The 18,495-nt window shown below is 34.9% G+C and overlaps 1 protein-coding gene across 1 annotated transcript; it reads right to left on the bottom strand.

Moving 5' to 3' along the window:
- Positions 1–847: 847 nt before the first annotated feature.
- Positions 848–18,151, bottom strand: LOC117419375 (TBC1 domain family member 15-like). Its single transcript, XM_034032074.3, has 17 exons — positions 18,046–18,151; positions 16,966–17,064; positions 16,484–16,558; positions 16,091–16,232; positions 15,001–15,205; positions 11,409–11,511; positions 10,172–10,369; positions 9,311–9,439; positions 7,594–7,697; positions 7,274–7,368; positions 5,912–6,028; positions 5,406–5,506; positions 4,153–4,252; positions 3,471–3,568; positions 2,978–3,094; positions 2,468–2,554; positions 848–2,269 (listed from the first exon to the last, which is right to left on the bottom strand). Exons 1-17 carry the CDS (start codon positions 18,067–18,069, stop codon positions 2,108–2,110), a joined length of 1,956 nt encoding a protein of 651 aa, XP_033887965.3. The 5' UTR covers positions 18,070–18,151; the 3' UTR covers positions 848–2,107.
- Positions 18,152–18,495: the final 344 nt, after the last annotated feature.

The raw sequence follows: 18,495 nt of genomic DNA, 5'->3' as shown, positions 1-18,495 counted from the left end.
ACTGAATTTTATAGGAGGCTGTGTGGTCCAGTGGTTAAAGAAAAGGGCTTGTAACCAGGAGGTCCCCGGTTCAAATCCCACCTCAGCCACTGACTCATTGTGTGACCCTGAGCAAGTCACTTAACCTCCTTGTGCTCCGTCTTTCGGGTGAGACGTAATTGTAAGTGACTCTGCAGCTGATGCATAGTTCACACACCCTAGATTCTGTAAGTCGCTTTGGATAAAGGTGTCTGCTAAATAAACAAATAATAATATTCATGTTTCCTCTCTAATATTTGTTGTTCAATGACCTCTGGGGTCCATTTTGTTTATTCAAATTGTATAAACCATTGGTATTTATGATAAGATTTTTTATGAATAACTAACACATTTTTATTCAAGCTTTTAAAGTTAAATACAAAAAGAACATTCTATTTTTAACAAACGAAAGCAGGAACATTTGTTCTAGTGAAAAAAAGATAAGAGAAAAAGTATTACGCGGAACAAAAAGCTATCATAAAAGTGAAGCAATTTCCTGTGGGACAGGATATGAAAAAGCCTGGAGATAGGAGTATGCCTTAGATACCTCTTTATGAATCTGATGATGTCTTATGAACAGATTAAAGAGATTTCAGTCAACAGCTTTTTCTTTTTCTTTGTTGCCTTATTATTATTATTATTATTTTTTTAATACTTCAGTGCCCTTCTGCAATCTGCTCTTAAGTCGTGTGTCTTAGGGAAAGCTGTATGGTCAGTAATATGTGCAACATCACAGTCAGATCAAGAGACAATCGCTAGCTGCAACACTACAACGCGTGTACATCCTGCCTAAAGTACATTTTCTTTACAAAAGATGAATACAACAGTGTTTGATTTGCCATGTATTTTAAACAAAATGCAATATGATGGCATACAGTTGCAAAAGTTCTAAGTTACATGAAAAATAGTTGCAGTAGTTGCTTTGCTTCATTTATTTTTAAGTTAGTTTGCATATTCACAGGTAGTCTGCAAACTCTGTTGAAGAAAATGTTTACCTTGATAGTTCTAACAACTTTGACCTGCCAATACTACAAAAGCTGTTTACACATTGTCGAAGCCACTTAAAACCATCTCAATTGTAAGCTCTATGAATTGAAAATTACAGCTGAACACTGACGCTATCATACCAAGCATACAAATCAAGTAAAAGTAGGCACATAAGTCTGTAAAATTTCTTTATCAAAAGAATGATCAAACACATACAGTAAGTTCAGAGCATATACACCTGTATATATCCAAATACACACTGTACCCTATTTTTCAGTAACTATAATTTATAGAAGGTCAAATAATTATACTGATCACAAGGTCAAGGAATTTTTGAGCATATTGTTTGAATATATATATATATATATATATATATATATATATATATATATATATATATATATATATATATATATATATGAATGAAAACAATTTTATTGTTAGGCTGTGCAGTTCAAATGTGTAAGTAACTTCACTCTTTTGCATTCTTGCTGTAAGATAAAACATTCATGATTGTGGTCTTTAAAATGATTTGTACGTGTCTTCAATCAACATTTCCACAAGCAATACTGTCATATGCACCTTACAATTAGCATCAAAACTGTTCTTCTTGTCCATGATTATACCATTCCATGATTATCACAACTGCTCTCCTTTAATCCTTTTTTATTTTTACAAAGCCGATCAACTTTGTTAGACCTACCAAGATTTAATATGTATTAATACACAGAACATTTTAATTAAAATAGATCAACCTGATCTGAACCCCCACTTTCTTTATAATAAAAAATATACAGTATGTATCATCAATAAGCGAAAAGGAATGCTTATTTAGAATGAAAGGACATAATGGTACAAGTAATTACAAAAATAATTAGATCTTCAATCTCTGTTCATTCTTTTTTTCATTATCAATAGTGCCAAAGTATAAGAAACTTATTTAAATTACCACCTTTGAAAACCAAATATTTAAAATCAAACCCTTTGTATCTTTGAGGTTGGTGGGAAAAAAATGTTGTTGGTATAAAGACTGCTTCTTTTTCCAGTTCTATACATGTGCCAATTTGTAAACATGTGGTGCAGCCTCCCTGAGCCCTGAATTTCAGTCCCTTCCATTTGGCACAGGGTTTGGCTGTAACTCATCTGTGCAAGTTGCATTGGGTGGGCTCCTGGTATCAAGTGCTCTGCGTTCACATATTTCTGCTGCAGGAGTTGTTGTGTCAGGTATCACTTCCAGGATCTCACGAACTGCAGAAGGTAAATCCTAAAACAAAAACAAATTAATAAGGATTTCACCTTCTCTCATTAAAGCAATGCACTGCACAGCACCATCAGGAACTAGACATGAGTGCATCGGTGTACAAATAAAAAGCATCCCTACATGCATAATGTGCAACAGAATGAAGTAAAAAAAATATATGTGAAAATCATTTTTTTCCTCAAACAATACAAATCAACATACCTTGCAATTTTTTATCTGAAAACAGATTGCCTCAGCTTTGCGAAGTACCTCTTCCACGTCCAGTTTCATGGAAAGCTCGTTGATGTGCTATGATAAAAGTGAACTATAAAATTCAGAAAGCAGCACACTAAAACTGAAAATCTGAAGTAGTTAAAAGATTGAAACCCATGTATTACTTTTGTAATTGATATGTGAACCAAAAGGAACTGCATGTCTTTTGTTTGTAAAATACTGTACAATATAAATGAGAAAGCATTGACGATGTATATGGTGAATGCATTGTATTGAAAGGGTTAGGGTCAATTGTACTGACAGATCGTTGGAGACAATAGTGGCAAACTGTACATTTGTTATGTAATCTGCTATACAGTGAGACTGGAATTCAGAACTAGTGCATCAACCTGCTGAACACCACAGACCCTGAAGAAATTAAAGTGCATACTTCAACAGAAAGGTACATACATACAATAATTAAATAATACAAAATTAAGAAGACAACAGTGTTATTACCTTGAGAATTTCATTAAATCCGTAATGTTCATCCATCATTTTCTGTTTCTCAGAATCCAATATGGCACAGCAAACAAGCAGGTGGAAGTTTTGGCAAGGCAATCCAGTCCACATCACCTTTAACAAGAATATTGTAAAAAGAGGTTTTAGGGTTTATTATTTTTGATGAATAGATCACGTGCCTCTCGCAAAATAAAACTAAACTGCAAGTACAGAAGTGCTCCATAAACCAGAAGAGGAAAAAAACTAAAATAAATATGCCCAAACCGCCACAAGAAGTAACTGGAGTAGCAAATAAGCACCAGTAATAAAGGTCTATTATATTAAAGTTACAGTTTTAACATTATTTTGCTGTATAAAGAAGATGCAATTGGGCCTAAATTGCTTCGCCTCTGTGTGATGTTGGATAAAGGTTGCTCCCATAAATAGAGTATTAAACATGTTTCTCCAAGCTCTTTCTAACTCTAATTCTTGGCTGGCAGTAGAGTCTCACCTCCCATAGCCGCAGTACATCCTGGAAGCTGAACTCCCGTTTGAAGCGGATTAGAAGCCACCGGAAACAGAAGTAGAGGAATCCTGAATCTTGCGATTCTGTGCAATAAGACAAACAGCGATTTAGCTTCTGAATATTTAAAATTACACAATGAACAATCAGTTTCAGCAAGCATGGTTTGTTTGTTTTTTCTATACATTATTAATAAAACTTTGAACTCTAAACTAACTTTGAAGCGGAAGTTTTGACCAGAGATTCACCAAACAGCAAATCAAGGACAGATCATCTAAAAATTGATATCCGTTGATAAAACCTTAATTTGAGCAATTCCGTACGTTCTCAAATTTTAAATTACAAATTGATCATACATTCCAAATCTCCAGCTGTTCTCTGAAGCATCATGCAATTCAGTATAAATCTCCACCACTCCAGCAACACATGGAATTTCAGTCAATTACTGTGCAAATCTTAACATGTCATCTTTGCAGATTATGCTTTCAGAACAAGGTTTTCATTTTTTTGTTTTTTATCAAACGTGCAAAATGTGCCAGGCTACTTGAGTGTTTCAGAATCAAATAAACTACTACTCATATTGATAAAGACATTGACTAGCATATGGAACTATAATAATATGTGAAAGTGCCTATGAGAGAATCCACAAAGTAAAGCTTCATCCTCTTACCAAGGTAATTCCAGAATGCAAGGTCTAGCAAGCGCAGTAAAGTGCTGAGCTGAATCAACTGGGTCTTCATCCCCTGCATCTGCTCCTCAAAATTATGGTGCTTAAAAATAAAACAATACATAGAATTTAAGTAAATTCCTTTAATGTATAATTAGGGCATCTGATTTTCGGGGTTTACCCGATTTAACCCAATTTCTACCCCCCAACCCCGAATGCTTTTTCTGCATTCGGGTTAAACCCGAAAACTCCCCGAATAGGCACATACTGTATATGAATAAACACATACGCAGTTGTCTGTGATGCAACAGAGCAGAACTGGCAGCGATGACAGTAAGCTGATTTACCTTTATTATTTTACCTATTAGAAAAATGTGGCTTCTTAGTGTAGTTTTTTTAGATTTTTCAATATAGCTTTAAGGTTTTTGCTTTTTTTTTGCACACTTTTCTTCCCAGTTATTTGTTTTATGACTGTGTTTTTGCGCCAAGAGCATTTAGATGTAACAGTTGATCATTTCTCTTTGTAGAACAGCATGGAGTAAAGTTGTTTAGTTTTCCTGTATGTTCTCTGTGCTGTTATACTTGAAACTCTACTACAAAATAAAACTTGATTTGAACGGAGAAATGCCTCCATATACAGTATGTGTGTGTGTGTGTGTGTGTGTGAAAGAGAAAGAGAGAGGAGAGAGAGATGTCGTCAAAAGTTTGCATACCCCAATGTGTGGAAATATACATACGCTGGGGATTTAAACCGTTCATGACAACTTTGTTGTCAACACTTTGTGCTTAAGCATTTGTTCATTTCTTTCTAAATAAAACCCGATTTCTACCTGAAAATGTATTCTTTCTTGATTATATATTTTAAAAAATCCACCTGATTTCTTAATTAAATAATTCTTCACGATTTTTTAAAAAGTATTCACCTGAATTTGGAAAAACATTTCACTCGAGAATCAGACGCCCTATGTATAATACAGTAATGATGGGTCCAGACGAGATCAATTTTGGTGAAAGTATATAGTGTAAAATAACAAGATTTAGTTATTTGTCAGTTAATGTGGTCTATTTTAGTGACCTACGCAGAAGCAGAATTGCATTTTTAATCTTTAGCTTGCAAATATTGCCTTTCTACTGACCCATTATTTAGCACTTACTATTTGCTTGTTATAGAATCAAAAATGCAAGCGAACATGTTTGTTTGTTTGTTTTTTTTATTTAAAGAAAGAAGAAATCTAATACTTAATTAAAGCCCTTACCATCTGATCCATGAAGGACACAAAACACCAGAAGGCATCCACTTCATTTTCCATTACATAAAGAACTGGAGAAAGTAAATCACTCATTCCCTGAACATACCCTTGTGGGGGAAAAAACAAAACATCGCCATTAAAGTGAAATTCATCATCATGTAAAGAGAACAAATTTTACCTCTCCAGGACATGTATTTAAACCAAACAGTTATGTTTTTCTGAACAAATTGTTTCATATGTGAAGTGGTGGCAGCAGATTTATTAAAACAAGTAACTGAAGTCATTTATATTATTTTTACCACTTGGATGTCCTCACGGTTAATTCTGTTTTTTCAAAATCAAAAAAGGTTTCACATTTTTAAAAGTTCTAGGCATGATCACAATTCATTATACATGTATTGGTAACACCCAAAAATACAAATAAGAAAGCACAGGTTTATTTTCTTATCTTAACCACTAGTGATACTGGGTCCAGAACATTGTGAGGGTAGATTATACAATTTATGACTTACCAAGATCAAAATCATACATGCAGTACGTCATCAGAATATCATGAAGTAAAATAAGTCCTGGATTATCTGGACCTTCATAAAACGTGTTGGTTCGGTCTGTTCTGTTCACATCTTTCTCTAGAAACATAAACAATGATTACTTAGCATATATCTTTTTCCCTGTTGTTTACAGTTTCACAAATTGTGGTGCAGAAAAACATGTATAGAAATCAATTGCTTTGCATTGGATCAAAATAAGGCTTATTTTGGTATGTAAATACGCATTACACACAGAACCTCACGACTCAGCGATGAACAGTGAAGCAGTTTTGGTCACTGATATGTTGACATCTCCAGGATACTGTCCATAGCTATTAAACAATGGTACTACATTTACAAATGCTAAAAGAAATTTAAGTTCAATGACAAATGTTTGGTCTAGAAGTATTTTTCAATGAAGACTTCCAGTTCGAAGCAATTAATACAATTGTACAATTGATACATTTATAGAACTAAATTAGGGGATTTCAGAATGGAAATGTCTCTTTTCCTACTGTATACGTTAGGTCTCTAATACGACAGGTCAAAACTGTTTGTGCCATAACACTTTTATTATAAATGCTAAATTATTCTCAGAGCCTAACAAAGACCAAGGACTACATTGTCTCTACACCGATAAACCACGTTACTGTCCAACCTAACACCATTATGCTGCAAGGACTGGACATATATCAATACGCTCAAAAAGTCTAGGCTATAAATGTTACTATGGCAAGCAATGTTCATTTTTGCTCTTTCCCAAAAACTGTCAAACACTGTCCTTCATTGAGATGAACAGCAACTAAAGCAGAATATATTTTCAATACGAAGGAGAATTTGAGCTCCATTTACAGCCTGTTAAAAGCAAATAGGACTAAAAAGGCTATAGTCAAGTTTAGAAAAGCTTTCATTCAAAATGTTATAAAATGTGTTATCATAATATCAATCCAGTGGCATTTTGGCAAATGCAGACAGCTTAATAAGGTGATTTATGTAAAGTATTTAAATACTTTAAAATGCCAAACTAAGTCGACATCAAGTCTTTCTCTTTGAATCAATATCAGAGCAAACCACAAAGCTTGATAACTAAACCACACTTCGAAACTGCACCAGAAAATATTTTATAGATTAATAATCTGAAGAAGTGAATAAAGGGCTGCATTACAGTCAGTGGGTTCAAACAACGTAAAATCAGCAGTCCTATACTGAAATATAGCTTGGTATTAATTCCTGTCTATCGCAGTTTAGAGATACCAAAATAGCCTGAAATTTCTTTTAGTTTTACTTCATAGCTTGTCAAAAAAAAATTAAAAAATGGCATTACTTCAAATGATTCATCATTACCTATGAGGCTTCTGTAATCTCTTAATCTTGAATTTCTTTTTTCTTGCTCTTCACTGACTGATTTCCACTGGAGTTTCATTCTGAAGTACTCGTCACTAATTAAGAAATAAATGAGATTGTTAGTGGCTTTGTTTTTGTACTACTGCAGTACAGAAAGTCAGACAGATAGAACAAGTGAACTATGCACAGACCCAGTGGCATGGGCAGACTGGTTTAACACATAATCATACACGTAACAATGGTTTAATGACTTGTAAACTCTACTGTGCAGTTTCCTGCAACTATTTTACTACTGTCACAGAAAAAAAACATATACTCACGTTTTTCTTTTTTGCGAAACCTTTCTGTCGTCTCTCGTACTGTTCCAAGGAAAATAACCCAGCAAAAATTTCCAAGCCTCTTTTCTTACTGCATGGCAAAGTCCCTAAGGAGGCAACAGCTATTTATTAATACGGCAAAAGAAAAAGAAAAAAAAATAGAATAACTAATTTATAATCAATAGCCGAACTGCACTAGAACAAAATCTGTTGTTTTTTAATAATCTGCTGTTACATTATTTTGTGAGGCTATTACAAGGTAGGTATCAAACTACAAGGTTACTCACTTGTTACCCACAATACACGAGGGATAGCGCTAGTAACACCTATTTGATTTAGCCTTTGGACTTATACCTAGGGCCACGGAAAATTCACGGTACTTTTTCAAGAAATTCACGAATGACAATAAAAAAAACAATACATTTCACGGATTGTCATGGAAGTGCCATTTTATTTAAAAATAAATAAATTTCTATTGTAAGTTGCCTAAAATTAATAGCACATCAAAGAAAATCACTGAGGTTGAAACATTTAATGGTAGCTACTGAGTCAACATTTACATTGTAACGTTTAAAACAATCTTTTAAAATGTAACAAACAGACTGTGTTGTATAGCGTTATGCTGACTTTGAAAAACAAAATGTTAAAAACAGGGTTAAGTGCAAGTGACAAAACCGAAACTGTGTTTTTCTTTACACACACTAAATTATATATGATGTTTTAAACCACTTACATAATATCATGCTACTTGAGTGAATCAAACTATAAAAAATAATCTGAAGAACAAGAACAGGAAAAACAAGAAGAAATCGTATGTGACTTTTTATCCATCTAGCGTGTTGTGCACACACACACACACACACAAAACAGTTATCTGGCCCGTGAGCAGAAAACTACTTATTTGTTGAAGGCCTGCATCGTGCATCTTGTTGCAGTTTCAACACTCATGGTTTGTCTTTGTGGTGTAAAAACCTGTCCATATGCGGAAATTGCTCGTTCTGCATCCAGTTTGGTGGAATTGACAAAAAACAGCGTGCAATTTTTGCCATGTTTGGGAATCTGATTTCAGATCTCACCCAGAAATCAACAATATTGACATTTTTCACGGTAGGCAGTCAAATACACGATTTCCATAAAATTGTGAATTTTCCATGGCCCTACTTATACTCCGACTTTCCCTTACAAGATTTATACATCAGTGTCTATGGTGAGGACTACTGGGGGTGTAATTCTTTAAGAGGTTTCCGACAGCCAGCAGCTGTAAACAACTCTCAAGGTCAGCAGCAAGCTCTCTGGCACAAAATTGTAATCAAACTTTAATTTTTCAGAAGGAAATGTACTGCTTTCTTACAGAGCATGAAAGACTACCTTTTTGATTGCCATTAAAAAAAAAACTGCGGGTTTCATTCACAGATAACTGTAATGTACAGGAGTCAAACTAAAACTCCCCAAATAAAAATAATGTGACCATCCCCAATGTAATCCATTTGTATGCATGCATTGCTGAAGAATTTACAATGCAACCATGCAAAACATGAAATGCACAGTTTTTCATTTTTCCATACTGTAAGGAAATTAAAGATATCTTAGTCTACTTTACTGCCTTGGTGCTGTAACGCCCTTTGGCTTAAATATTTTATTTATTTACAAGTCTATTTAGTTTTGGATCAATCAAGTTGGACAAAAAATGTATAGGGTTTATAGCAACAAATACAATTACCCCATTGAAAATTCTTTGCTTTAAATCATGAACATTTTGTATTCTTCCTTCTGTGTCCATATTCTTAGCCCAGTCTTCAACAGAAACTGGTTCTCTTCTCTGAACATCTGGCTTTGTGCCCAAATCAATCTGAAATGCGCAGATAAGTTATTAACATTGCTTGTCTCTCTGTCAGCCAGCTTGCAGGGATGTGCTGTCTATAAAGGTTAACCCATGAATAAAGGCAATAAAGCCTTTCAAGATGATCTAACAGGTATTCAACATTTCAAACTATTTTTATAAGCTTAGTTTTGTGATTTGCATTCGATTTCTCCCAGCTATGATGAACAATGTCAATCAATAAGTTCAAAGCAAGCTTATAACACTGCAGGTCTCTATAGACAGTACAAGAAACTAATTCAAGTAGCCTTCAAATACACATTTTCACTCCTTTTCATTTATTTATTTTTTATAAATGAAGTGTCTGATGGCATACTGATTTCAGCCCAAACATACTGTGTTCTGCTTTCATCTGCTTGTATTATTACCATATGCTTACTTGGAATTCTCAAGAGCATGATTTCTGTGAATTAACACACATAAAGAATTCAGTTTTATCAGTGACTACTCCAAACACTAGAAAAGTCTTACATCCTTTGCTACAGAGATCACAAGCATGTACCTCAGCTCTGTGAATAAGGCAGGAATCCGAAAACAATCAGAGACATACTTAGCAAGCTGCTAAGCCTTTTAAAAAAAGCAAAAGTTGTTTCCATGGGTACTGCAAGTGATACAAAGGGTAAAGGATAAAGGCCAATTAAAAATGAATTATGCAGCTAATGAGAATAAATGTTTACTCCTTATAAAAAAGGAATGGCTTACTCTTTTAATTACTTCAAAGCCTGGCTCCTCCTGATGGTTGATTTCAAGCCCTGGAATGACCTCATTCAGACTGTCTGCCATTTCTGCGGCTGGTCGTTGTTGGTATTCAACATCAGCCCCTCTAAATGCATCAAATAAGTAGTTGGTAACTTTAGAAAAGCCTCCCATTGTTGTTGTGTAAGGATCTTTCCTAAATTTCTGAAAAAAAATAAAACAGCAAAGAACCAGGTTAAAGTACATTGTGTTAACAATATAATTCCAGTAAATCTTACCTAATATATGTTGCTATAATTTTGTCTCAGGTTTTCCTATATGAAAAAAGGTTATGGTAAAAGGTTAATTTTTTAAAGGTAATTGATTTGAAACTGTTGGAGAACGTTTAGAGTTGCTTTTCCTACAAGGACTCAAACTACCATAAGCAAATCAGATGTGCTGGACACATTCCTTTAATGGGATGCACAGCATGGAAAAAGAGTGCAAGATATGCTCAAGGTTTATAAATGCCATGAAAAAAATACCATTCAAATTAAAATGTATGTTTAACATAACGTGTGCCTCTTTCATACAGCAATATATAGGATTGTATATAGGATTAACTGGATTCATTTTATTAGCTATATGTACTTTTAAGGTCAAAGCCAAACACTATTTGAATTGCTATGCAATATAAGAAACCTCTTGCAAAAAAAGGTGGCAGCCAAAAACCACACAGGAGCAAGGGACACACTTCATTCACCAGGTTAGCCAACATTAAGTAGCAAATGAAGGTTGGAAAAATAGATGGTTAAGGTACAGATGGGTACCAAATTACATGTTTTAAAATGAAAATACATTGCGTGTTTCAAACCATTTGAGACCTATACAGTGAATGAATGATTATTGTGTCAACTACAATCCCTTTAATCTTGTGGGATTCCAATATACAGAATTAGATAAACTGAGTTTGTCTGCCAAGGAAATGCACATTGAGTTAAGAACTCCCACTAAAGGGTAATAGCCTTAATTTTAAACCACTTAACAGACACTAATTTAACATATTCTTTCCCAAATATACTTGGGAGTTGCCAGAGGGAGTTGTCAAATTTAATTAAAAAATAAATAAAACAATCCTAAGATTCTGAACACTAATGTTTTGTTTTAGTTTTTTTGAACAGCAGTAATAAACAGCAGTATAGTACATTATATTGAACTTGGCAGAGCGATGCTGCCAATGCATATAAAGAAAAGGAGTACCTACTTGAACAAGGCCAAATGTGGTATCATCAAATAAGTTCTCAAAGGACTGAGAAAGAGCCTTGTTGTAGTTGCTGACAATTAAAACTCTTTCATCAAAGAGAGACCTAATGGGAAATAAATCACTGTTGATGACCTTGACATAATTTAACATCACCTACAGAATCATACAGAATTTGAATTACCAATGAAATATTTGATCACAATTTGATAAGCAATTTCCAGATATATTATTAATATTGCATATACAGACAGATGGCCAAGATCCAGATGGCCAAGATGATTTGAGATCCTCAAAATCGGATACTCTCAATAGCTTATGCTAAATCATGTTACTGCCAAGATTCATAACAATTGCATACGCTGTTTTCCAGATATATGCAAACATGTGTGAAGCATGGCATACAGAAGGACACCTGGCTTCACTATATCTACTTCATAGACAGTTTCATCCTCAGCAGGGAGTAATAATAAATAAGGGCTAGTCCCAGTGTTAGAGTCTAGAATGGTATCCAGTTCCTATTCCTGTTATGTAATAATTAGCACTGAAGATATAAGTATGGGTTGTGGGATAGGATTTATACATTTATAAATTATTATAAGTTACATATTTGAGAACATGTTTGTATTAAAAGATTGCATGTACTGTATGTTATTTAAAATGTTTATAAAAAGACTATTACAAATAAGTTTCATAAACTGGCTCTTCTTGGAAAATCTTTCACACAAATACGATGATGGATTGGTTTTAAGTCTCAATACACTGCCTCTCTCAAAAACAAGTCATTTGTACATGCAGTACATCCAGGTTATCCCCTGCACGCTGCCTCACTGCCTCACTGCAGTAAAGTTGTAAACTCCTTATAGCGAGGTTAGTGTGCTACAGGAGGAAACACCAGTGACATATTACACAATACAGCCCAGGAAAAACAGGGAAAAAGAATGACCAGTGAATACTATGAAGACATGTATGAGAGTTACTTCTATTTCAGCCTATTCCCTCGGCCAGAAGCTTCTGGTTTTATAATCTATGGAAAGACTGTTTACATTGCTTCTTTTTGCAGCAGAGTTGATATAATACCTAGTTAATGACATTGAGATTTCCATGTGGTTTGGTGACTTGAAGACTTTCTGAATTACATTTACCAGGCAGTTTTTCATCAGTACTGGAATTTAAGCGAGCATTGGTCTTCCTCTTCTTCAAGATGAGTTTAGCAAATCCCAGCTGTGAATTTAGAGACCTTGCTTTCTAATTCAAAGTATTAACACAATTTAACACTGAAACATGCAATATAACTGTGGCTTTGATAGCTTCATTCGCAAGCAAGGAATTTGAATAGGTATTGTATGATTAATTCCAGTGCTGATGAAGGTACTGTTATTTTAAATCCAGCAACTAAGATATTATATTCAAGTCAAACACAAGGAAGACTAAGGTTGATTTATCCCACCAGCACCTAATCCTTATAATTTCATTATTAAAGGCAGTGATAAGAACTTTAATAACTGCTATCTGTTTTTTGAGCTTAGATATGACAGGATGGTAAGTATGAGGTGATGAGAAAGCGGACGTGACATTTTCTTCTAAGAGGTAGCTCTTTTGAGGAGTCAGTAGTTAATGAACAATCACATCTTCGACTGCAGTCAGTGGGACTGACGAAGGGCAAGTCATTCATTCAGCTAGCAAAGCAAATGCAAGCCTTTTCAACAAGCAGAAATGCAGACAGTTCATAAGCAAACCTTTAAAGCAAAACCATAAAAAGAAAACATTTAAATGAAGTAAAGTCAGAAAAAAACTATTTGTTACTAACTGCTTTCTATTTTAACTGCAACACTTTTTTTCCCTGATAACTGCATGTCTGCATTCCAAACGACACATTTATAAGTGCTACTAAATCAAATAATTTCTCCACTCTAACAATGTGGTTATAACATTTAAGGAGACTGTAATCAAGATCAAAATGTCTGCAGAATTTAGAATTAAACTCCTTTAAAACACTACTACTGAAAAACTGAGTAAGCTATTTAAAAAAAAAAAAAACACCCACTATAGTCATAAAAATACATTCTAAAGCTGTACATACAGTACAAGCCTTAAATGAAAATTCTTCAAAAAATGGTGGTAATTTTGGAGCAAACAAAAAAAAGCTTTAAGGACCTAGACCAATGACTTGTTTGGAAACTCATATGTCTGCCTATCTGGACTCAACATCAAATGCATCATCCATATGGAACTAAATCACCCTGACGGACACTAATGACAGTTATAAACAAGGACCCTACAGATAAGCCACGATGAGTCACTCGCCATAAGGTACCTAGTAAAATGCCATGTCTTATCATTGCTCATCCACAATGTCCAGTCATGCCTTCACAAATTCTTTCTTTAGCTGGCCATGTGTGGGTGGAACACAGCCTCCAGTGACACATTTAGATTTAGAACGCTTTCTGTATTGCAGTATTTACAAAACCTGCTGTTTGCTAAATAAAATTATTATCATCAAAAGAATGTAAACCACGTCAAAGGGCCCTGAAACAGGACGAGGAGCCCTGTACGTGTGTGTATGTTTGTTTGTTTTATTTTTAGAACGGGGTCTTCCCGTCTGCCCCTGTGCAATTTATTGTTTTGTTTTATGATTTATGTGTTTATTATATAGGTCGAGCGAGGTGCCGTCCTTCTGTGTTTTGTTATTTTTTTTTAATAGCGTGGATGGGTAGCCCCATCCACAGGAATTAAAAAAACCTTGTGCAGAAGGTGGCCATCTCCCGAGTTAATTAAGTGATTAATCTGTTGCTAATCGGGAGATGGTCACCTGCACATAAACCTGGGTAGGTGTTTGGAGCGAGAACGAGAGCGGAGAGAAAGGAGAGAGAAACAAAACGAAACTTAAAAAAACGTATTACATCAGTGAAGGCTACTGCCCAGCCTGACCTGTATTGTTTAGTATTTTGTGTTTGTGATTATTGTGTTTAAATATTTATTTTCACTCTGTGAGTAAGTGTTTTCTGTTTAAATATTTTATTTATTTTTGTATTATTTAAATATAACGGGGCACGCTGCGTTTCTTTTGAAACTGCAGTACTTATCTGGTGTCAGTTTTTGGTTCCTGCTTCTGACCTGACGCCACCCCTCGTCCACCCTGTCACAGGCCCTTTTAATGATCCGCATTTAGATTTAGATTCATTTTACCATACTAAACAGGGTGTGTGTTATATTCTAAATAAATGACAGTATGTTATTAACACAATTGTAATTGTCATTGTGCTCAGCATACACAAGCCTTTTCCATACACAATGAAGCAGAAAGGCACATCTTAGTAATAGTAGTATTTTAAATTACCTATACATGCACACTGGGCCAGGTATCAAAATATTTCTGTTTAAACTTTAACTCGGTGCAATTATATTTTACGATCTGCCTGAGCAATTTAACTCTTACTACACAAAGAATTAAAAACACTTGGGAATCCATTTCATACATGCCCCCTACTACATAAGCTAAAATAACTTCAATAAGGTTTTCTTGTTAAAACCACTTGTCCAAATCTCTTTAATTGTTAATTGCAGGAAGTAAAATGTTTTTTTTAGTACTTACTCATTTATCAGCACATATTTCTTAAGGCAATCTATGAACAAATCACTGCCTCCTTGATGGAAATGAAGGGCAGGTAAGGAAGTTTCGTCTTTAAGGCAGAAGACGAGATGTGACCAGCCCTCCAGCTTTATTTTGATTGTTTTCAGGTCAATCACATTAAAGAAGAAGGCCCATTTGCTTCTTTCATGTACATGGTTTGATGTCCCTGAAATAATTACAAGACGTTTGTTTGTGACAGTCATACAGAATATCAAGGTTAGAGCTTTTGTGCTTGTTTGTTTTGCTTTTTCTGGTACAGCAATTATTATTTTACTAGACTTTATTAAAAGATAAAGAGAGATAAATAAATAATAAATAAGACATATATTGCAACAACAAATCTAGACATCACACATCACCCCGTATTAATATTCTAGCAGACCTTTTCCAGTCTTGGGTTTTCAATTATTTTATTAATATAAAGTGATGAAACAACAACTAAATGTCATTTTTAATGTAAAGATAAAGCACAAGACCAACTGTTACTATGGCAACTATAATTAATATAAATAACCAGACTCTCAGCCTGGTCAACATGTTTTTTTTTTGTATGCATACAAACTGTGATACAATTTGTCTTTTTCAGTAGTGTTTGTATTCCAGGTCAGTATTATGCAAACTGAACTCAAAGCCAGTATTTTTAAAGACATATGGTCGCATTTTTTGATCACTCAATAACCACAGGTTTGGAATTGAAGTTTCCTGGAGCACATGTATATTTCTATACAGTCAATATCCACTGTAAGAGGGCTGGATGTGTTTAGAGACTCTAGATCAATAACACAACTTTGCTGTGTAATCTAAAGCTTTGGTTTACCCCTCATCTATAGAAATTAGCAGCCTTATAGCACATCTAGACATAGTATACTAGGGGGATATTTTCTTCAGTGTACCTTCTTGTCACATAATGCATGACTACACATGCTGATCTCTCAGGAATTCTACTGTATATGTATATAACAACCTTTGGCAGTTGCTAGGTTACTGTACCCTAGCAATCGCCAAGGGTTGTGATTGATGGGTGAGAGTGGGTAAAGAAAGTTCAACACACCTTCTCCATTTGTGTAAGGTTTCTTTTTGAAGGAGACGGTGTTGATCATGTCCCATTCAGCTTCATAGCTATGCTGATGTTCCGCATTCTTTTGTGTCCTTTCTGTGGGACTCTGTGTCCATTCTACAACTGAACTAGAATCCTAGAGACGAGGCAAATGTTATGGACATATTAGATAGAATTTCTGCATTGTGTGGTGTAAAAGAATAACATAACCTAAACGTAACATTTTAAACTCTTTATTCTTTAAACAATTCAGGCAAAATATCATTTTTAAAAAATATAATAATTAAATAGTTTTAGGAAAACTATAGAAATAAACACATACAAAATGCAACTGTCAATACTTCAATAACAGCTGTTTAGTTATTTGAAAGAATAAATTAGGTATACCTTTCCAGCATAAAGCATATTTGATAAATCAACACCATCTTCCAGTGGCTTATATTCCACCACTAATTCACCATCCTGGAAAAGAAAGAATATCTGTATCAGTATTGTACCCTTGTATGTCTTAAAATACCAACCTCTACCCTTTGTAATACAGTCAAAAAGGCAACAAACACTCATCCTGATGTTTTCACCCCAGTCCCTGTGCCAATTCAGTAACACACGGTATCTGTGACAGATTACGATCTAATTCCGGCAGTATCTGCAGCCACCAGTGTTATGGGAAATTCCTAAAATCATCCCCATGGTCACTTAAACATTTGTTACCACAAACACATAGGAGGCTGTGTGGTCCAGTGGTTAAAGAAACAGGCTTGTAACCAAGAGGTCCCCGGTTCAAATCCCACCTCAGCCACTGACTCGAGGCGTCTGCTAAATAAACAAATAATAATAATAATGAAGTATTTCAAACATTGCAAGTCTACCTTTTCAATAATCCGAAGTATGCCTGAAATGAGGGAATCTTGGTCTTCATTTCTTTCGGTGCTCGAGTGAATAAAAATGCCATCTTGCTCATACACAACCTGTAAGCAAACAAGAATCAATAATAAGAGCAATATTGAGTGTGCATTTGTAATACACCATGAACCATACAGTGCATGCTACACTTTACATGTGGAATTTAAAGCAGGGTCAAATAATTGTTTAACTAAACAACACATTGCTTGTGGACATTTACAGTATTTATCCACCCAGGCAATCCCTGCAGATGATATGCCAGATAATCTATAGTTATTTATTTTGACTTTCTGATTTAAAACGACTCTCTGTTCTGACAAATAGTCGGCTAAGCGAAACTCGTAATTGTGAAAAACTTGAAAACATGTTCAGCACAGTCAGAAATGCTGTTCTGAATACACGTCATCATGTCCATTTTCTCTCACTGTCTGTTGAACATAAACAGTCAGTACTACACTACTATGTAATGGGGTTTTCTCGGTAAAGTTTCATTTCAGGAACTGGCATAGCAATTTCAAAACGGATGTGTTACATTTTTAAACACTTCCGATTTGCCGTAGCACCACCACACAACACAAACTGTATTAATATTCGAATTTGTGACCTATGAAGCTAGTATGACCCTTAATCATATATTTCTATCGCACTAAAAACAACAACATTAGCTTGTAGTATTTTATTTCTGTGTTTTTTTTTCATGGTCTTGGGTTTGCCTATTTTAAACAAAAAGCTTTTTTATTTAATAAAATGCATGTTAAACAGTATAAAATCTCACCACGGGTTTACATGTTCATCTTAAACCCAAAATGATTTGCTTTCGTGGCATGCTAATACTGTAGTAGTAAAGAAAAACATTCAGCTGTGGCATCCACATCACTCTTGTTTTCTGTTTACATCTGTTACTTAACCGTCTCACAGCTAATTTGTTTCAATAACTCCACACGTGTTCAACCTGTGATCTTCCTGCTACCGATACGCTCTTTATATTGTAACACATTAGTCCGATGTTGTGTTAAATCGCTTCTGTGTAGGTTTTATTTCAATACCTTGCCAGCTGCAGAAGCCGCCATGTCGCCCGGAAATGTTTACGATGACGTAGCACTGCTCACGTGCCTGTCAGCACTCGATAACAACACAGACCAGTCATCGAGTGGAGGCGGAGCGCAGGCGCACAAAAGACCAACAGGGAGGTTGGCGCCTGCTTGTGAGCAAAGGGAAGCGCACGTAAATGTAACTGTGGAAGTGAATAATTTGTCAAGTGGTCACGCAATGCTGGCTGCTGACAATATTTCATGCGTATAGCACCGTGTGTCTGACCTATTTACAGGTCACGATGCTGATGTAAAATACGCTTTTGAAAAACTGGTGAAATAACCAACTTTAACAAAAAAAACTTAACTTCTACTGCAACTCAAAATAGCCTGTTGTGGAGCTCAATGACCCATATATGGCTCAAGAGTTTAATAGGTCAATAAAACAGTGGTCTGGCCTAATAC

The sequence above is a fragment of the Acipenser ruthenus genome, chromosome 14, assembly GCF_902713425.1.
Source record: "Acipenser ruthenus chromosome 14, fAciRut3.2 maternal haplotype, whole genome shotgun sequence".
Classification (NCBI taxonomy): domain Eukaryota; kingdom Metazoa; phylum Chordata; class Actinopteri; order Acipenseriformes; family Acipenseridae; genus Acipenser; species Acipenser ruthenus.
Note: the sequence above shows the minus strand (reverse complement) of the source record. Positions and strands in the feature narration are given on the sequence as shown.

Excerpts from the sequence above, each read along its gene's own strand:
- LOC117419375 (XM_034032074.3), bottom strand. The coding sequence starts at position 18,069 with ATGGCGGCTTCTGCAGCTGGCAAG. Across the intron at positions 17,065-18,045 it reads CGGCTTCTGCAGCTGGCAAG|GTTGTGTATGAGCAAGATGG; the intron begins GTATTGAAATAA and ends GTTTGCTTACAG. Across the intron at positions 9,440-10,171 it reads GCTTTGAAGTAATTAAAAGA|ATTGATTTGGGCACAAAGCC; the intron begins GTAAGCCATTCC and ends TGCGCATTTCAG.